The sequence below is a fragment of the Rhinopithecus bieti genome, unplaced genomic scaffold (assembly GCF_001698545.2).
Source record: "Rhinopithecus bieti isolate Rb0 unplaced genomic scaffold, ASM169854v2 scaffold_35856, whole genome shotgun sequence".
In the NCBI taxonomy this organism is placed as follows: domain Eukaryota; kingdom Metazoa; phylum Chordata; class Mammalia; order Primates; family Cercopithecidae; genus Rhinopithecus; species Rhinopithecus bieti.
In genome coordinates this window covers 758,031-778,859 of record NW_016815820.1, presented here as the reverse complement: position 1 = coordinate 778,859, position 20,829 = coordinate 758,031, and the positions used below count along the sequence as shown (strand labels likewise).

The 20,829-nt window shown below is 48.9% G+C and overlaps 2 protein-coding genes across 9 annotated transcripts in view; both read left to right on the top strand.

Annotated features, from left to right (window-relative positions):
* RSAD1 (radical S-adenosyl methionine domain containing 1) overlaps nucleotides 1-7,601 on the top strand; it is a 28,253-nt gene extending 20,652 nt beyond the window's left edge. Inside the window, exons 11-12 of one of the 4 annotated variants that reach the window (XR_001881822.1) lie at nucleotides 5,848-6,033; nucleotides 7,116-7,601. The gene's annotated coding sequence lies outside the window, so the exon portion shown is untranslated. Of the gene's footprint in view, nucleotides 1-5,847; nucleotides 6,527-7,115 lie in introns of those variants that run through there. The other 3 variants (XR_001881824.1, XR_001881823.1, XR_001881821.1) reach the window with 3 other exon arrangements.
* The window catches only part of MYCBPAP (MYCBP associated protein), a 30,178-nt gene continuing 16,157 nt past the window's right edge, over nucleotides 6,809-20,829 (top strand). For 3 of the 5 annotated variants that reach the window (XM_017853876.1, XM_017853875.1, XM_017853877.1), the window contains exons 1-6: nucleotides 9,614-9,994; nucleotides 18,203-18,330; nucleotides 18,961-19,120; nucleotides 19,263-19,366; nucleotides 20,227-20,410; nucleotides 20,660-20,775. In XM_017853876.1, coding sequence (XP_017709365.1) covers nucleotides 9,724-9,994; nucleotides 18,203-18,330; nucleotides 18,961-19,120; nucleotides 19,263-19,366; nucleotides 20,227-20,410; nucleotides 20,660-20,775 — 963 coding nt within the window. In that variant the 5' untranslated portion in view covers nucleotides 9,614-9,723. Of the gene's footprint in view, nucleotides 7,138-9,613; nucleotides 9,995-18,202; nucleotides 18,331-18,960; nucleotides 19,121-19,262; nucleotides 19,367-20,226; nucleotides 20,411-20,659; nucleotides 20,776-20,829 lie in introns of those variants that run through there. The other 2 variants (XM_017853878.1, XM_017853879.1) reach the window with 2 other exon arrangements.

The following is a 20,829-nucleotide window of genomic DNA, read 5'->3' as shown; positions in this document are numbered from 1 at the left end:
AAAAAAAAAAAAAAAAAAAAGGAAGGTTCACATGATCTTCTTGCACCTGCTATTTTTCAAATGCCTTTAACTTAAAATAGTCAATAAGCCCGAGCAGCAGATTTGGGGGTAGCATGTTCTTAACTCCACAGTGTGCTGGGTATGCTGGCTCTAGAGAACACAGGTATTGAACAGGAAGTCCTGGTGCCTGACACGACAGAGAGAGACCTGTCACTTCCCTGTGCTGCTCAAACTTCAGTAGACAGCCTTGACTCCTGGAAATTTTTCCCTCTGGCTCAGCATAGAATTTGTCACCTCCTGGGTGGCTGGGAGGCTATGCACCATGAGGCCCACTGGCAGCCTCCAGGCAGTGGGCACCCACACTATGTGGCTCCTTATACCAGTGCTCCCTGCCTTCTCTCAGCAGGTCAGGCAGGAGAGGCCCCATTCCTCAAGTGGCTGACTAATCTGGGCAGGGACTGCCCCACCTGCCTCCCAGATCCCTGACACCCAGGACACCCCAGAGGTTGCCTTTCCTCTGCCCTCACGCTAGATTAGGTCTCTCCTGGAGCCCTCCCTGCAGGCAGGGGCTCAGCTCAGGGAGGCTGCTTTAGATCTTTGGGGAAGTTGCTGAAGAAATGTGCCCCTCCTTCCAGTCCCCGCCAAGCATGGGCCCTTCAGATTAACGTGCGAACAATAATAAAATGAGCTGTGAAAACCGTCAGGCTGGCAATCCTCAGCTTGAGTGAAGTTCAAAGGTCACAGAACAATTTAAGGATCCTGCTCAAACACCCTAGTTTGAGCACAGGAGCCCTGAATGGCTCCCACCTGGGTCCCTGGAGTGTGCGTGCTGTATTCAGATTCCAGCTCTGCTGCCCATTCACTGCTTAATCCTGGGTGGGGTACTTAGCCCGTCTCTGCTTCAGTTTCCTCATCTGTAAAATGGGAATGCTAATGATATTCTCCACCTGACGTGGCTGTAAATGTTCAGGGAGTTAGTACCCATAACTAAAACACTAAAGAAAAATAGATACATTGGATTTCATCAAAACTTTTAAAATGTTGTACATCAAAGGGCACTATTAAGAAAGTAAAAAGAAAACCCACAGAATGGGGGAAAATATTTACAAATTATATATCTCGTAAGAGTTTAATATCCTCTCAATTTATAAAGAACTCCTACAACTCAACAATGAAAAGACAACCCAATTTAAAAATGGGCAAAGGGTCAGACCCAGTGGCACACACCTGTAATCCTAACACTTTGGAAGGCCGAGGTGGGCAGATCACTTGAGGCCAGGAGTTCGAGACCAGCCTGGCCAACATGGTGAAACCCTGTCTGTACTAAAAAGACAAAAATGGGCCAGGCGTGGTGGTGCACACCTGTAATCCTAGCTACTCAAGAGGCTAAGGCACAAGAATTGCTTGAATCTGGGAGGCGGAGGTTGCAGTGAGCCAAGATCACGCCACTGCACTCCAGCCTGGGCAACAGAGTGAGACTTTGTCTCAAAAAAATAAATAAATAAATAAAAATAGGCAAAGGATTTGAGTAGATGTTTCTCTAAATAAAATACACAAGTGACTAATAAGCACATGAAAAGATGCTCAACATCATTAGCCATTAAGAAAATGGACATCAAAACTGAGATTACCCCCCAACACCCGCTAGGATGGTTAGAATAGAAATAATAATAATAACAAGTGTTGGTGAATATGTGGAAAAATCAAAACCCTTATACACTGCTGGTAGGGATGCAAAATGGTGCAGCTGCTGTGGAAAACAGTCTTGCAGTTCCTAAAATAGTTAAACCTAGCGTCACCATATGACCCAGCAACTCCACTCCTAGGTATATGCCCAAGAGAATTAAAGACATGTAGTCATACAAAAACTTATGCACAAATGTTCATAGCAGCAGTATTCATAATAGCCACAAAGTGGAAACAGCCCAATGCCCATCAATTGATGAATGGATAAATAAAACATGGCACCTTCATACAATGAAATATTATTCAGCAATGAAATGAATACATGAAAACATTATGCTAAGTTAAAAAAAAAACAGACACAAGGTAGGTCTGTACTGTATGATTTAATGTATATGAAATGTCCAGAATGGCAAATTCATAGAGATGGAAAGTAGATTAGTGGCTTCTAGGGATTAGTGGGTAGGGGAGAATGGGGAGTGACTAATGGCTACAGGTTTCTTTTGGGGTGATGCAAATGTTCTGGAACTGAACAGTGGTAATGGTTGCACAACCTTGTGAATATACTGGAAAAAAAACCCACTGAATTGTATCCTTCAAATGGTGAATTTTATGTTATATAAAATTTTTAATGTGAATTATCTCAATTTTATTAAAAAAGGAACATAAAATGCTTAGAACGCTATGCAGGCCATGATAAGCCTTCAGTTAGATGCCATTTAGTTTATAAACTCCACTGAATTTATGGGTTGGTCCAGATCACTAGAAGGAAAACATAAAAGGAACATCATCTTTAGAAATTGAATCCACGGCCTGGCGCGGTGGCTCATGCCTGTAATCCCAGCACTTTGGGAGGCCGAGGGAGCGGATCATGAGGTCAGGAGATCGAGACCATCCAGGCTAACACGGTAAAATCCCGTCTCTACTAAAAATACAAAAAATTAGCAGAGCATGGCAGCACGTGCCTATAGTCCCAGCTACTAGGGAGGCTGAGGCAGGAGAATCGCTTGAACCCAGAAGGCAGAGGTTGCAATGAGCCAAGATCACCCCATTGTACTACAGCCTGGGTGACAGAACGAGACTCCATCTCAAAAAAAAAAAAAAGAAAAGAAAAGAAATTGAATTCCCATACTTAATACACGTTAAAGCATTTATTTTCATGTAGTTTCTTCTCTCATTTATTTCATACTCAGTCTTGACTTTACATGCTTTATATATATACTTATATAATATATATAAGCATTTATTTGCATATTGTTTTTAAATTTTATTTTCATGATCACTTTTGATATTTTTGAGGTGTGCCCAAGGCTTAAATCGCATTTGTTTTTGAAGTCTCAACTGGGTTGAGTCTAGGACTGCCATGTAGCTCAGATAATCCACTTATGGTCAGGCCTGTGAAACAGCAGGATGCTCATTGACCTTGGGCTGAAAGCCTGAGATGGAGGCTTAGCTCTATTGCTTACAAGCTATGTGACCTGGGACAAGACTAAAGTTGTCAGATTTAGCAAATAAAAATACAAACACCCAGTTACATTTGAATTTCAGATAAACAATTATATATTGTTTAATGATATATTGTTTAATGAAAAACAATGATATTAAACAATGACCAGATAAACAATGAATATATTTTTTGTGTAAACATATCCCAAATATTATATGGGACATACTTATAGTAAAAAAACTTATTTTATCTGAAATTAAAATTTATCTGTGAGAGTTTTCAAGGGAATCATATTTAATTCTCACAACGCCCTCTGCTGCCCTTTCCCATTTTTGTCATGAAGTGACTTAGCCCAAGGTCATCCAGCTAGAAAATTATTAAGCTGGGATTTGAACTTGGGTGCGTCAACTGTAGCATGCTTTGCTACTGGAACTCAAGACAGATATGCAGTGACCTACTTTTTTTTTTTTTTTTTTTTTTGAGACAGAGTCTCACTCTGAGGCCAGGCTACAGTGAGTACAGTGGCGCTATCTCGGTTCGCTGCAACCTCTGCTGCCCGGGTTCAAGTGATTCTCCTGCCTCACCTCCCGGGTAGTTGGGGTTACAGGCGCCTGCCACCGTGCCCGGCTAATTTTTGTAGTTTTAGTAGAGACGGGGTTTCACCATCTTGGCCAGGCTGGTCTTAAACTGCTGACCTCATGATCCACCTGCCTCAGCCTCCCAAAGTGCTGGGATTACAGGCGTGAGCCACTGCACCTGGCCTGGCAGTGACCTACTTAATGATAGCCTGGGAGTCATGAGCTAACTTGGTAAGAACAGAAGCTTTCATGGACTGAGACAGACTTTTGAATAGGAGCTAGAGAATTCGATTTGAAAGTGTTTCTATGACCCTGTCTGTGTTAGTTTCCTGTTTCTGCCCTAATAAATGGCCACATATTTAGTGGCTTAACACAAATTTATCTTGCTGCCTCTGGAGGTCAGAAGTCTGAAATGGTCCAGGTGTCAGCAGAGCTGTGTTCCTTGTGGAGGCTCTAGGAGAGAATCTGCCTCTTGCCTTTTCCAGCTTCTTCAGGCTTGCGGCATGTCTTGGCTCAGAGCCACACATTCTGACCTCCGCTTCCATTATCACATCTCCCTCTCTGACACTGACCCTTCTGCCACTCTCTTGTAACGACCCTTGTGATTACATGGGGCCCATTGGATAATCCTGGATCATCTCTGAATCTCAAGATCCTTAATCACATCTGCAAAATCCTTTTTGCCTGGTAAGGTAACATATTTACAGTTTCCGGCGATTAGGAGGTGGACATCTGTGGTGGAGCCGTTATTCTGCCTATCACACTAAGAGAAATGATCTAGTTGACTTGAGTGTCCCAGGCCTTAACTATAATCCCTTTCATCTGTATAGTTCTCACACACATTCTTTTTTCCACCTTTCGTCCATCCTGGAAAGTAGATGAAGGCTGTGCTGAGCCCATTCTGTGAGGAAGGAAGATGAAACTCAGAGCGGAGGCCTCGTGCTGTGCGACACAGTTAAAAAGAGACTCAGGCCCGGGGCTTTTGATTCAGCACCTGCCCCCGCAGTTCCCAGCCATGCATCACTAGAACACTATTCTCACCGGTGGAGCAGGACAATTCCTCAGCTACCCCCACAATTTAGGAAGGAGTCCCCAAGGTGAACCAGCTCCCTCAGCCCTGAATCTGCCCTCAGAAGGCGGCCTTCTGCTCAGAACGAGGATGGAGGGGTGCAGGCAGAGAACCGTTTTTTTGATGGAGGTCCATGGGACAGAGCCCAGAACTCACTGTCCATCCATCTTGGGTGTGTCCTCCCCAGCCGCCCAGGCTGACTAGACCAGCGCAAGAACTCCTGCATGCTCAGAGGGAGCCTTGATTCTTAGAACTGTCTTCCTATAGCAGTCCTCTTAGGAGCATGTTGCTGTGATGTGTGCTTCTGCCCGTGGGTGCTGCTGCATGGGAGGAGCCAGCTCTCTCCCTGCCCCACAGATCATGGAAGGCAGCGACCATGGGCCACTGACGCTCCTGCAGGCTCCCCACACCCATCCATTAGGATGGCACACATGTGCCAGCCAGGAATGGGGGACACAGCCAGGAATGGGGGACACAGCCATGAATCCGAGACAGGCTCCTGCACCTCTGGAACTTGTGCTTTAGCAGGGCAGACAGATCCCACAGAAGTGCATGTGTAGGGGTTCTGAGGAAGACGAATAGGATGAGGCTCAAGAAGGTGACTGTGACCATGTGAGACAGTCACTGTCCCTACTCTTTATCACTCCATTTTTGTTTCTTTGGGATTTTTTGAAACAGGGTCTCGTTCTGTCACTCAGGCTGGAGTGCAGTGGTGTAATCATAGCTTACTGCAGCCTTGATCTCCCGGGCTCCAAGCAATCCTCCTGCTTCAGCCTCCTGAGTAACTAGGACTCCAGACACGCACCACCACCACACCCGGCTAATTTAAAAAATTTTTATTTTCAGTAGAGGTGGGGTCTCACTATGTGGCCCAGGCTGGTCTCAAACTTCTGGGCTCAAATGATCCTTCTGCTCTGACCTTCCAAAGTGCTGGGATTACACATGTGAGCCACCATGCCTAGTTGACTGTCCCCACTCTAAAGCAGACAGCCCAAGTGGGGGCAAAGTTGAGAAGCAAACACACACTTTACTCCAAAGCCTCTGAAAATCCTCCCTTGTGTCCTTCCTAGGAAGCGTCTCAGAGTCTCTGTGTCGTCCCTGAAGCTGAAGTCAGTCCATTCTGGGAGCAGAGTCCAGCTGCATCCTGTGTTTTGGGCTAAGAAGAATGCAAGATTCCTGCTGAGTGTGAGCTGAGCAAGATTGTAGTAAGGAGGGCAGTGATGTGATGAATCGTTTAAGGGGTGCAGCTGCCAGATGTGAGTGGGTGAGGGCAGATGTGAGGGGCATGAGCCAGCTATGTGTGGGGGTGGCCAGACCTGGTGGGGGGGGCACAATGGAAACAATAGGAGAGCAGGCCAGGTGGGTATGCGGAAGTGAGACAGAGTGGTAGGATGAACCGGGAGGGGCTCCAGATGTGAGGGGCTGGAGAACGGATGACCCCCAGCCTCAGTCTTTAGGAGGGTTGCTGTCCCTGGGAAATAGATGATGCAGTCTGTGGAGGAAATGCACTTTCTATTTAGGGAGGCTGTTTAGGAGTAGCTGACGACATGCCCAGCACCTGGATGGGTGGAAATAAACAGAGACATGAAGCAATAATTTATGCTGTGTCCTCTGTCAACCTAGCCACCACCTCCTCCTCCCTGGGCTCCAGGAAGTTGCTCAGAGTTGTGGAGCTGGGAGGAGACTGCGGGAGCTATGCTGGTGAAGTGATGCTGTCATCTGAGCTTGTGCCTTACACACTGCGCTTTTTTTTTTTTTTTTTTTTAAGACAGAGTCTTGCTCTGTCACCCTAGGCTGGAGTGCAGTAGTGCAATCACAGCTCACTGCAGCCTCGACCTCCCAGGCTCAAGCAATCCATCCACCTCACTCTCTTGCATAGCTAGGACCACAAGTGTGTGACATGACATCTGACTAATTTTTAGAATTTTTTTTGTAGAGACAGGGTCTCACTATGTTGCCCAGGCTGGTCTCAAACTCCTGGGCTCAAGTGATCCTCCTGCCTCAGCCTCCAGAAGTGTTGGGTTATAGACATAAGCCATCATGCCCAGCCCCCTCCAGGCCTTTGTACCTTCTGTGTCCTTACCTGGAGTACCTGCCCCTTGAACTACCCATTGAACTCTTTATTTAGTGGCCCACCTCCTCTAAGAAGGCCCCCCTCATATCCAGTCTGTGGTTCCTAAATTGCAGCTAATTACTACCCCATGAGCTCACACATTAGAGTTGGAAATCTACTTTCAAATGACCCCACTTCGTGTCTAAAAGATTCCTAGGTTCGATTGGACTCTGAGCTCCTAGAGGGCAAAAGGAAATGTTTCTTATTTTCTTCCATATCTTACAGAGCTTCTGGGACAGCCACAGAGGTAAGCCATTCCTGTCTCCCTTCAAGAAAGAACTTGCTATTCACCCACAAGGAGGGCAGTTAGCTTACAGCTTCTAACAAACATACTTTGCCCAGAGGAGACGGTGGGTTGGCCAAGACTTTGTTAGATCTGCGGCACAATCTGAGGCTCTCCCAGCCCTTTCCTGCTTCCTCTCCTTCACTGGCCTTGCCACTACCCCCTCTCCCCACAATAAACCTCTTGCACTCCTATGTTCACCTCAGTGCTTGCTTCCTGGAGGACCCACATGGCACAGCACCCGGCCTGCTGGATCATAAGTGCTCGGTTGTGAAGTAAACGGAACTGGGGATTCTCTAGAGGGTAGAGGGAAGCCGGAGCCTGGACCTCGGAGATCAGGAGAAGAGGGGCTGTCCACGGAGGATGCCTCAGTCATAACAAGAGCAAGGTCTAGAGCAGTGTGAAGGAGGGGCCATGCCCCTGGGGCAGGACCCAGCAATGGGGAACACACAGGGAGCTCAGGGATTCACCAGCCCTGCTGGCCTCCTCTCTAGCTCCTCTGCTGTCTGGGGCAGCTGTTGCAAACTCAGAAATGTCCCAGGAGACAGGGCCCAAAGAGCCCTGGCCTTGGACTTTTGAAAACCAGGTTCAATTTGTGCTTCCCGCTAGTCAGGTGACATTACACTCTTCTCTCTGGAGCTCAGTTTCTCCATCTGTAAAATGGGCTTATAATGTGTCCCCTCCCTTCAACCCCAGCATGATTTTGAGAATTGACTGAGAAGATACTACAGTTTATGGAGGGCACCCTGTTGCATAGTTTAAATGCACACTCAGGCCAAGTGAGGAGGCTCACGCTTGTAATCCCAACACTTTGAGAAGCCAAGGTGGGAGGATCGCTTGAGCACAGCAGTTCAAGACCAGCCTGGACAACATAGCAAGACCATGTCTCTACAAAAAGTTCAAAAATTAGCTGGGTGCAGTGGCACATGCCTGTAGTCCCAGCTACTTGGAAGGCTGAGGCAGCAGGATCATTTGAGCTCAGGAGTTTGAAGCTGCAGTGAGCTATGACTGTGCCACTGCACTCCAACCTGGGCAACAGAGTGAGATACTCTCTAAGAAAAATAAATACGTACATATTCATTTAACCCTTGCAGTGGCCTTGTGAGGGCAGCATTATGACCACCATTTTATGTATGTATATATGTATGGATGGATGGATGGATGAGATGGAGGTCTTGCTTTGTTGCCCAGGCTGGAGTGCAGTGGTGCAATCAGAGCTCACTGCAGCCTGGACCTCCTGGGCTCAAGCAATCTTCCTGCCTCAGCCTCCAGAATAGCTAAGACTACAGGTGTGGGCCACCAAAGTTGGCTAATTAAAAAAATTTTTTTAGGCAGGGCACGGTGGCTCACGCCTGTAATCCCAGCACTTTGGGAGGCCGAGGCGGGCAGATCACGAGGTCAGGAGTTCGAGACCAGCCTGACCAACTGGTGAAACCCCGCCTCTACTAAAAATACAAAAATTAGCCAGGTGTGGTGGCACACGCCTGTAATCCCACCTACTCAGGAGGCTGAGGCAGGAGAATCGCTTAAACCTGGGAGGCGGAGGTTTTTAGAATGGGGTCTTCCTACGTTGCTCAGGCCAATTTTGAACTCCTGGCCTCAACCAATCCTCCTGCCTCAGCCTTCTAAAGCACTAGGATTGTAGGCCTGAATCACTGCGCCTAGCAGAGAAAACTGGCTCTTCTAGGTCAAGGCATTGGCTCAAGAACACATAGCTAGCAAGCCGGCATAGGTGGGATTAGAACCTAAATCTGTCTGGCTCTAGTACCCCTCACTACTTGAGGTACAATTTACTGCGAGACTACTGGCACTAAACTTTGGGTTGGGGGCGGGGCGTGAGGTAGCTCCTGCTCTTACATTCTGAGAGAGTTTGACAATAGGCAACTACATAAAAAAAAAAAAAAAAAAAAAAAAATCCAGAATGCGTCAGGGCTCTAGAAGGGGAAAAAGCGGGTGCGTTTATAAACTTAAAATAATCAGAGGCGGCATCTTCAAGGACTGTGAGAATGCCCCAAGTCGGGGCAAAAGTTTTGGCTGTTCGGGGAAGTGATGAAAGGCCAAAGTGGCTGCAGCGAGCGTGGACCCGGGAGGTCATCAGGCGCGTTGGTGCGAGTGGGGGAGGGCAGCCACGGACACCTAAAACCCACGGTACGCCACACAAGGGGTTTCAGCACGTCCTGAAAGGCCCGATACCCCCGGACCGCTGTGAGGGGGGGCAGAGTGAGGTCCTTCGACAGGACGTGGCCTTAGTCGAGGAAGGTGGGAAGCAGGGGCTGGCACCTGCGACGCCCCATCCGCCCCCCGTGGCCTAGCAGCAGGGCGGGTCGAGGCGGGTCGAGGCGGGTCACGCACCCCTACCAGCCAGCCGCTCCCACCCAGCCCTCGGCTCCCAGAACTCGCGGGGGTCCTCGCCCGGGTCCCCCGCCCCGCCCGGCTGGTGACGTCACGGCGCTCGTCGGCGCCGCCTGTGGCGTCACGGGTCGGGCCCGCGGGGCGTTCTAGGGGTCCTTCGCTCTTGGAGCCGCCGGCGGCGGGCGCGTGCGCGGCCCGATGAAGAAGGTGGTTTCCAAGCAGTCTCCGCCCAAGTTGATTGGTAGGTGCCCTCCCCGCGCAGGGCGCCGGTTGCTACGGACGCAGTGGCGGCCGCTGGCTGGCGGGCGTGCGCGGGGTCGCCGCGAGTGCGGCGCAGCCTCGGTGTCTCGGGGCCGGGCAGTGCAGGGTCACGCTTACCGCCGGGACGGCACCATGAAGTCTCTAAAGAAGGATTCCCGCCTCAAAATAACTCCAGCCAGATTATTAGAGGCCGCAGAGAGCTTCAAAGGTTGGCGCTGACTGCCTTGGGCGCTCAGGAGAACCCGACAGCGGAAGCGGTCCCTGGAATGAGTTCAGGACACGGGGGCCTGGAGGATGGGGATGGCACCAGGGGTGGAGGAAAGATCACGGGGAAGTGGGGTACTGGGGATAGAACCCTTAGGGATGGGGGGGCAAGGCAGGAAGAACCCACAGCGCACTGGGCCTTGGGGATGGGGACATAGGAAGTGGGAGACTGACAGAGGGGCCTCAGCGACCACTGGCTGGGGAGATGGCCTTGCGCAGGCAAGGATACCTTTACCTCTAACCACATCTTAGGGTGGCATGCAGGAGGCAGGATCCCCAGACTGGATGAGGTGCAGAAGAGCCAGGAAAGAGTTTAAGGGTAGAAGGGCCAGGAATTGGGGTCCTTGGGAAGAGGAAAGAATGGAGTGGTGAAACCAGCCACCTTAATGGGGTTCTTCGGTAGAGGAGGGTTGATGGGGGGCAGGCGTCACTCAGGATTCCTGCTGGAAAAACCCAGAAGAAAAGCCTTGCTTGGCTAGTTCTGTTTTTGACTGCCTTTTCCTACCACGTGCACTTTCCAGCTGGATGACACTTATCCAGCTCCTTTAGCCTGAAAAGAGTCGCTAGATATGACTGCTTCCTGGCCTCTACAGCTTCCTTCTGGTTACACCTGGGAGAGCCACAAGGCGTCTGATAGCGGACTGACTTCCACGGACATGTTCTCATTTGCAACCCACCCCCTTTTGATCTTTTTTTGCTGTTTCCATTTATTTATTTTTAAATTTCATTTTTAGCTCTTTTGTGTGTGTGTGTGTGGAAACAGGGCTTTTGCTGTGTTGTCCCAGCTAGTGTCAAATTCTTGGCCTCAAGCGATCCTCCTGTCTCAGCCTCACAGACTGCTGGGATTCCAGGCATGGACCACTACGCCCAGCCTAGTTTTGTTTACTGAGAGCTGGTTTTGTGTGGTACTGTGACTCACCAGAAGCGTATCGGTATTAACTGTGTGACCCTGGTCCTCAAGAAACTCAGTCTAATGAATACCTGGAGGAGTAACCAGACAAAGGTAGAAATACAAATGCTGCGATGTAGGTGCCCATCGGGCTTCAGGGGGCTCAGAACACCTGAGCTAGACCAGGGATGGTTGTAGGGGGTCGTCTTCTGAAGAAGATGATATCTATGGCAGACAGGAAAAAAAAAGAAAAAAAAAAGAGAGGTTTGCTTCTCTAGGTCTAGGAAGCAGCATGGGTTTATGGAACTGTAAATGTGGGAACCAGAAGAGGCTGCACAGGTGGGTAGGGCAGGGGCCAGACCACGAAAGGGCTTTATGTACTAGGTCAGAAAGCCTGATGTGCTCTTGCAGGCCCTGGGGAGACCCAGCCTCAGAGTTGTGAAAGCTCAGTGTGAGGAGAGGGGACGCTCAGAAAACTAACAGGAGCTTAGTCGCTTTTCAGTATGGCTCTATGTTTCTTCATTTATAAAAGTCCAACGTTGAGCCGGGCATGGTGGAGCACATCTGCAGTCTCAGCTGCTCAGGAGGCTGTGGCAGGAGGATTGTTCCAGGCCAGGAGTTCATGATCACACCTGTGAATAGCTGACTGCATTCCAGACTGGGCAACACAGTGAGACCCCCATTATTAAAAAAAATAAAAGTCCAATGCTGTTTTATGACATTATATATATATATATATATGTATTTTGAGACAGGGCCTTGCTCTGTCACCTGGGATGGAGTGTGGTGGTACAATCATAGCTCACTATAGCCTTGAACTTCTGGACTCAAGCGATCCTCCTGCCTCTGCCTCCCAAGTAGCTGGTATTACAGGTGCACACCACCATGCCCGGCTAATTTTTTTTTTTTTGTAGAGAGAAGTTGCCCAGGCTGGTCTTGAACTCCTGGGCTCAAGCGATCCTCCCACCTTGGCCTCCCAAAGTGCTGGGATTACAGGCATGAGCCACCATGCCTGGCCCATGACATACTTTTTACTAGTTGAGAGAGAGGGAATATCTGGTCCCCTTTCCCAAGGGCAGTCAAGGGCTTTCCTAGCTACTGCCTCCTGCTTACATAGTTTCTGGAAGATCTTATCAGATTTGAACTGCTGTAAACAAATCAAGGAAAGATTTTTTACTGCATATTTATTTTTAATAAGCAGAAAATTCAGTTTGTTAATTAACCCTTGAGTTAAGAACATGCACCAGAGTGAGGAGGGGAAAAAAATGAAGTGGTTAGCATGCAAGATACCTTTTTAAAAATCTCTCAGGGAAGCCTCTAATGTTGTAGTGCAGTACTCTCCCCCAGCCCCCATATAAGGCAGCTAATGACCAAATGTAATCTTGTAACCTTGTGCGATGTTTCTCCAAAGTCTCTGATTCTTAAGCAAAAGGAAAGCAAAACAGTGACTTAAACCTGTTTCTTGGGACCTGAGAGCCTTTTTGAGTCCCAGCACCCCGCCTTCCTGCCTTGTGCCCCCCTACCCCTGCTGTCTTGTTGCTAAGAAGCCAAGAACCCTCTCAGCAGTATCAGATTCCCCTCCCCAACGAATTAAAGCTCCGCCCTAGTAGGGACAGCCCCTCCATGGTTCCCCCAGCCCAACCCTAAGGTCAGAATTTCCCAAAGACTTTAATCAACGCTAAAACCGAATAATACTCAGATAAAACAAGAAGCAGAAAGAGTCCCGGTTTCGTCTCCCTCCATAGTTCCCCCCTCTGCATCTCCCTTCCTATCCCCACCTGAGCACCTTGCTTCCAGCCCTCTGGTCCAGCTCCAGCAGAAACTGACTGATTACCCCATGCAAGCGGGGTGGTCTCTTTTACCCCTCACTGTCAGCATCAAGGGAGAAATGTCAGCTGGGTGGCTCACCAGGAGCCCTATAGCTTGGGATTCCAGACCAAAGAACCAGAGTGTGCTGGGCCTCTACAGGCTAAGTAGTCAGACATACCTCAACCCTGTGGAGTCTTCCTGCAGGTCCTAAAATGATCCCTGGGGCTCTTCCTTCCCTGGTCTTCCCAGCTTGCCTCTGCCTCTCCCATCCATCTGGCTCTCCGCATCTGATGAATCATTCTGAAATGCGCCTGTCATCAACTCACTCCCCTGGACCAAAGATCAGATGCCTGAGCCATGCTTTACAAAGCTGTCATGCCCTGGTTTCCCTCTCATCCCCAACATCACTACCTTCCCAGCAAGTTTTCTGTGTTATCGTGCCACTCACATGCCATGCTCAGCCCTGCCACCTGGTATACTTGGACTTTGACCTCACCTGGAGCATCTCGGTTTGCTGCTATACCTGTACCTGCCTCTCCTTCGAGGCCCGCCTCAGCCTGTGGAGCCACCTCTGCAGCTGTTCCTCTGAACCCTTCTTCAGAGCCCTGAACTGTGTAATCTACATGAATCTGTTCCTTTTTTGATGTCTAACCAAACCTATTGCCTGTACTGCAAATGTAGGAACTCCTCTACTATGTTATGATTGGTGTGTATTCGTGTCTGTTACATTTTTCAGTACCTCAAGAGAAGGAGCCATATCTTAACCTTTTATACTATCTTTGTAGTTTATAGCACATAGAAGAGGCTTGGTAAACAGTCCCTAGGAGCAATTTAAGATATGTATATCCCTGGGCACAGTGGCTCATGCCTGTAATCCCAGCACTTTGGGAGGCTGAGGTGAGCACATCACCTGAGGTCAGGAGTTTGAGACCAGCCTGGCCAACATGGTGAAACTCTGTCTCTACTAAACATACAGAAAATAGTTGGGTGGTCGGGCGCGGTGGCTCATGCCTGTAATCTCAGCACTCTGGGAGGTTGAGGCAGGTGGATCACCTGAGGTCAGGGGTTTGAGACCAGCCTGGCCAACATAGTGAAACCCTGTCTCTACTAAACATACAGAAAATAGTTGGGCGGCCGGGCGCGGTGGCTCATGCCTGTAATCCCAGCACTCTGGGAGGTTGAGGCAGGTGGATCACCTGAGGTCAGGAGTTCGAGACCAGCCTAGTCAACATGGTGAAACCCAGCCTCTACTAAAAATACAAAAAATTAGCCGGGCATGGTAGTGCATGCCTGTAATCCCAGCTACTTGGGAGGCTGAGGCAGGAGAATCACTTGAGCCTGGGAGGCGGAGGTTGCAGTGAGCCGAGATCGCACCAGTGAGCTGAGATCACGCCACTGCACTCCAGCCTGGGGGACAGAGTGAGACTCCATCTCAAGAAAAAAAAAATGTATATGTCATTTTAATGAATATTTTATTAACTAGAACATACCGCTCCCTGACCCTATGCAGTAACAGAGCGTTTATTGGACTACATTAAAGATAACTTTCTCAGAATAACCTTAGACCAGAGTTTTACTATTTCAATCTAAACCAAACATGAAAGATTGGCTTCTCTATCACTGAAGGGATGCGAGCTTTGGCCCCCAAAAATCTTCAGCAGTGTTGAAAGTTTCTGTTGACATGTGGTAATTGTGTACCCACCAGTAAAAAACACACATCTGGAGATGTTTAATCACTTGGNGACCAGGTCAGGAGATCGAGATCGTGTTGCCCAACATGGTCACCCCCCGTCTCCACTAACAATTCAAAAAAAAGCTGGGCGTGGTGGCACATACCTGTATTCCCAGCTACTTGGGAGGCTGAGGCAGGAGAATCACTTGAGCCTGGGAGGCGGAGGTTGCAGTGAGCCGAGATCGCACCAGTGAGCTGAGATCACGCCACTGCACTCCAGCCTGGGGACAGAGTGAGACTCCATCTCAAGAAAAAAAAAATGTATATGTCATTTTAATGAATATTTTATTAACTAGAACATACCGCTCCCTGACCCTATGCAGTAACAGAGCGTTTATTGGACTACATTAAAGATAACTTTCTCAGAATAACCTTAGACCAGAGTTTTACTATTTCAATCTAAACCAAACATGAAAGATTGGCTTCTCTATCACTGAAGGGATGCGAGCTTTGGCCCCAAAATCTTCAGCAGTGTTGAAAGTTTCTGTTGACATGTGGTAATTGTGTACCCACCAGTAAAAAACACACATCTGGAGATGTTTAATCACTTGGAAAGATGTCAACCCAGTCAAGGTTATGGATAGAGGAAGCAAATGTCCTAGAAAATACAGATAATACCAAAATATTTACAAAAGCAGACCTTCAACTGATCTCAGTTCTCATAGGCTGCCACCCACTTTGGTGAGTTTGTGTAGAAGGGAGGGGGAGGTAGAAATCAAAGCCCAAGGCTGCATCTCCACACTTGGCGGCAGATGACACTGGAACCCGGGGTTCAGCTGTCAGCCGCGCATGTGTGTTTGTGTGCACAGAGCCATGCATTTAACAGACAGATATTCCCGAACCTTTGCTGACCCCATTACAGAAACAGACTGTGGATGATAGGCCGAATTTATTATTTTTTTCTAACAGAAAAACAAATTTTTAAGGGTAGGTTCTCCTGTGTTGCCCAGGCTGGTTTTGAACTCCTGGCCTCAAGCAGTCCTCCCATCTCAGCCTCCCAAAGTGTTGGGATTACAAGCGTGAGCCACTACACCTGGCCAACAGGCTGAATTTAGAACTATGTTTGGAATGATTTTGGTGTGAGTTTTTTTGGCCACCAACTCTATGGAAATTTCCTTTAAAAAAGTTTGATTTTATTAACCAAAACACCTGCCTTGATGTTTTAGTGATACTGCCTCTTAAAGATTACGGTGCTGTGAGAAGCAGTGGATAAAACCAAATTTTGTTTTAAACTCCCTAAAGGCAGAAGTTAGGTTTTCTTTTGATTGTTTTATGTAGGGCCTTATATCAAACCGTTCTGAACCAGAGGGAAAATGACAGGGTTGACCAGCCAGAGAAATGAGATGTGTTTGAACCTGTTAAGCCACCTCTGTGAAAGGAAGGCAGGGAGTGTGTCCTCATTGGAAAGCGACCTGTGACCCCCTTCTGCCCCAGATGTTGTCAATGTCATGCTCTGGCTGCCACAACAGACTCTTAAATACATTCATACGCTCATCTCGGTCTTGCAGGATTTTTTGTTTTGTTTTCTTAGAGACAGGGTCTTGTTCTGTCACCCAGGCTGGAGTGCAGTGGCACAATCTTGGCTCACTGCAGCCTTGACCTTCTGGGCTCAGGCTGTCCTTCCCCTCAGCCTCCCAGGTGGTTGGGACTACAGGCATGTACTACCATGCCTGGGTAATTTTTGTATTTTCTTTATAGAGCCCAGACTGGTCTTGAACTCCTGGGCTCAAGCGATCTGCCTGCCTTGGCCTCCCAAGATCTTGCAACTCTTAATCCATTCTTTGGCATGCTATATTGCCCATGGGGTAAGCCTTCACATGGCTCACTGCGCTCTGCACGATATGGCTGCTGCTGCTCTCTCTGAGCTCTGCCTCTTCCCTCCCACCTCACCACACTCCAGCTATTTAAAAACACATGCTTTGAGTTCCAGGGATGTGCTTCATTCTCTTGCCTCTATGCCTCTTTATGTGATTTTCTTTGGAATGCCTGTTCCCCAGGGCCCTTTCCTTTCTCCAACTTCTTTCTTCAGCTCTGTTTAAACATCCCTTCCTTAGGAAGCCCTCCCTGACCCCCCAGCCTCCCACACCCGCCGACTCTGGGCTGGGTATTCCTCCCCACCATGTTCCTGTAGTTACTCTGGTTCAGTCTGTTTCACGGTCTTGTTTCCCACTGGGCATGTGCTCTTTAAAGACAAGCTCTGACATATATCCCCAGAACCTAGCACAGTGCCTGGCACGTAGAAGCTGCTTAAACAATTTTTTTTATTTTTTATTTTTGAGACGGAGTCTCGCTCTGTTGTCCAGGCTGGAGTGCAGTGGCCAGATCTCAGCTCATTGCAAGCTCCGCCTCCCAGGTTTACGCCATTCTCCTGCCTCAGTCTCCCAAGTAGCTGGGACTACAGGCGCCCACCACCTCGCCCGACTAGTTTTTTGTATTTTTTAGTAGAGACGGGGTTTCACTGTGTTAGCCAGGATGGGCTCGATCTGCTGACCTCATGATCCGCCCGTCTCGGCCTCCCAAAGTGCTGGGATTACAGGCTTGAGCCACCGCGCCCGGTCAACAATCTTTATTAAATGAAATAGTATGCAATAAATGGCCAGTGGTGAATGTTCTGCCTCCCCCACAGAGATGCTGCATTTTAACCAGTGTCTTATGAAACCCAATGCCTTTACCCAGAAGCATGGATCAGTGCCAGCACTGGAGGACACTGGCAAAACATCTAGTTCAGTTGTTCCAAACCACTGTGCATCAGAATCACCTAGGGAGTTGAAAAAATTACAGCTCCCTAGGCCCTGGCTCCATGCAGTAGCCAGGAAGCTGTATTCATAAAACTCCTCCCAAGATTCTGAGGCAGACATTGGACTAATAGTTGGGAATCACTGATTTAGTCCAACTGACTCTTTGTACACATGGGAAGCCTGAGGCCTAGAGAGGTTAAGTGATGTGTGCCCAATACTGTCTAGCTTATAAATAGCATAACCTGAAATAGAACATCTTTTTTGTATATTAAAAATAATCTTTTTTGTACAGATGGAGTCTCAACTATGTTGCCCAGGCTAGTCTTGAACTCCTGGGCCCAAGCAATCCGCCTGCCTTGGCTTCTCAAAAGTGTTGGGATTCCAAGCTTGTACCACGGCACCCGAAATGAACATCTTTTTGTTTTGTTTTGTTTTTGAGACAGAGTCTCGCTCTCTTGCCCAGGTTGGAGTGCAGTAGCGCGATCTCAACTCACTGCAACCTCTACTTCCTGGGCTCAAGTGATTCTCCTGCCTCAGCCACCCGAGTAGCTGGGACTACAGGCATGGGTCTGGCTAATTTTTGTATTTTTAGTGGGGACAGGGTTTCACCATGTTGGCTGGCTGGTCTTGAACTCCTAGCCTCAAGTGATCCTCCTGTGTCAGCCTCCTAAAGTGCTGGGATTACAGGCATGAGCCACCATACCTGGCCTGAAATGAAACATCTGATCTAAATTCTGGCTACAGAAGTCTTAGTCACTGTGGTGAGCCAGGGGCTGTGGGTAGGGGGACCCTCCAGAGGGAGCGCCTCTTGCCCCAGCAAAGTGCCGCCCAGGCCACCTTGGCAGCCTCTGCTATCTATCCAGCTGGTCAGCTCTGCACCGCCCCCCCCATGGAGTCTAGTAGATATTTATACTTTTGTATGTATATATTGACATATACAGAAGGAGCTCTTTAAGGACTTAATAACTTTCTGCTTCTCTTCAGAAAAGAAGCGGGCAAAGGGACCTGAACAACCCACACCCCCAATTCAGGAAGAGCCTGAACCTGTTAGCAATGTCCTACAAGGAGATGACATTCTTGCTTTGGCCATTAAGAAGGAAGACTTGAAGGAGGTGAGGATGAAGCCTAAGCTTCCCTTATCATAGAAACGTTTCCCTGCCAGCAGCCTGAGTGGTCTAGAACACCAGCCATGTCCACTGTCTTCCCACCATCTCCCTACTCATGGGGAGTGTCTAACTCCATGGAAAAATCCACTGAACACAGATTCTTTTCACTTTACCACCTTAAGGAATTCACTGTGTTGTCTGTTGTAACATTTCTGAGATTCATATAGAACCACGGGGGAAATGAGATGATGAGGTATCTTGCTCCCATAGAGGTAGGTGCCATCATTCCCATTTCACAGAAGGGAGGATGAGTTTAAGGAGCAAAGGTACAGCTCTGGGTAGAGCTGCTAAACCCTAATCCCATGCTTCACTTGGGAGAGTCAGCCACCCTCGAGAGTCAGCCACCTCTCACCTGAACTATCTGGAGGCATAAGATGGTCTTTTTTTCCCTCCAGGATATTACTAAGTCACATATCTGTTACACAGGCATTTCCTCAACAGAACATATGGGCAGAGCTGAAGAAACAGATCTGTCAGCCTTCAGGAACTCCACCCAGAACTAGAATGGAGGAGATGGGTGATGCTCTTCCTCCTTCCACCACAGGTGGAATTCTCCTTTGTTTTATTTCTTTTTAGCAACATATTCCTCGCCTTACTGAAAAGGAAGATAAACGCGTCATTACCCAGAAATTTATCATCCGTAAACTCAAACCCACGGATCCTAGGAGGAAGGTCTGCCACCTTGTAGCACGTCCTGCAAATCCCGATGCAGCCACAAAGCCTCTGGACTACTCTGGTACACCCAGTCTCAGCCCTGGCTTCACTGTCTTTCAACTCATGGGTCAACCTCAAGAGAAACCCAGTCTCCGTCAGAGAGTTGCCCTCTTGAGAGTTGCCCACCCACAGCTTCTTTCCCCTTTCTTCTTTTATCCTCACAGGTCCCGGTGACAGCTTTGATGGCAGTGACCAGATCCTGCCCCACCACATCTTGGGGAGTCTCCAGGACTTTAAGAGAATTGCACTTGCTCGAGGGAACACCCGGGTTTGTTTGCACAGAACTACCCGGATGAGAGCAGTCACTGAAGTCATTTCGGTCTTCCACCTGACAGAGTCAAGCAGGGCTGGGGTTAAAGAGACAGTTTAGTCTCTAGGTTTCGAGTCTGAGTTGATAAGGGACCCTCTCCCAGAATAGTTAGCCACTTCAGTTGCAAGGCACAAAAGGCAGCTGAAGCTGGCTTCAGTGAAGTCGGGGATTTACTGTAAGGATTCCAGAGATTGCCTCATGGAACCCAAAGGTGGGAGTACCTGGGTCTGAGTAGACTGAACCCAGAAAGGCATCAGGACTCAGGGCCCACATGCCTCATTTCCTTCTGCTCTGTGCACTGTCTTGATTTTCCCTTCCCTGGAGACTGGCCTGCCCTCTTCACTCCACGTGGTGGAGGAAGGTGGCTTCCCACTGCTTCCTGGGCCATGGGAAGATTCTGTATCTTTTCAACCTTCCCATCATGCAGTGCTTCTCCTGTCTCTTCCCCTTGCTTCCCTGGATCCAGGCTGACTCTGGTCAGGCGCTAAGGGGCCTGGGGCCATGTAAGAATGCTTCCATTTACACATGGGTGAAGGTGTCAATCAACGTCAGTTGTGAGGAGGACCAATAACACTAGAAGATGTTGACCCCAATCTTGAAACAGAAGTTAGCTTTCTGCGGGAGAGTGGACTGACAGCTGCTTTCAGGGCCCCCTGCTTCTGGGATTTATTTTCTGTCACTGGCTACCCTGGAGTCCTGAAGAGGAGGGATTCTCAGCACAGTGGGATAACAGCATGGGTTTAGGCCTCAGGAAATGTGTGCTCAGCCCCGCCAGAGCCTTCTCACTGCCCTCCACATGCCTATGTTGTACTTTTCAGCTGGCTGAGCTGATACCTACCTCACCCTGTCTGATGACCCTCATCTCTGCTAAAGGAGAGTCAAAGCAAAAAGCCCCCAAAGAAGAGAAGAGACCTCCCTGGGCCCCACCTCCTCAGCACAACTTTCTCAAAAACTGGCAGCGTAACATAGCCCTGCGGAAGAAGCAGCAGGAAGCCCTCAGTGGTGAGCAGAGCAGACAGGCCTCCCGCCCAGCCTCCATCTGGCGCAAGGCTCTGCTGGATTGTTCACTCTCCTCCAGAGCCTGGCCTCAGGCTGACCACATTTGTGCTGTTCACTCCCAAGAGCATCTCACTCTGAAGCTTCAGTGGGTCCTGAAATCAGCCCCATGAGGGAAGCTGTCCGATGCAGACTGCCAAGGCCCCTGTTTGTTCTGGTTTGGCAGAGTGGCTGCAATCTTGCCTCTCTCTCTAGAACACCTAAAGAAGCCGATCAGTGAGCTGCTCATGCACACTGGGGAGACCTACAGACGGATCCAGGAGGAGCGGGAGCTCATTGACTGCACACTTCCAACGCGGCGTGATAGGAAAGTGAGGCCACCTGTCCTAAGTGCCCGGGGGGCAGGGGGTGGCAGAGAGGAGGGG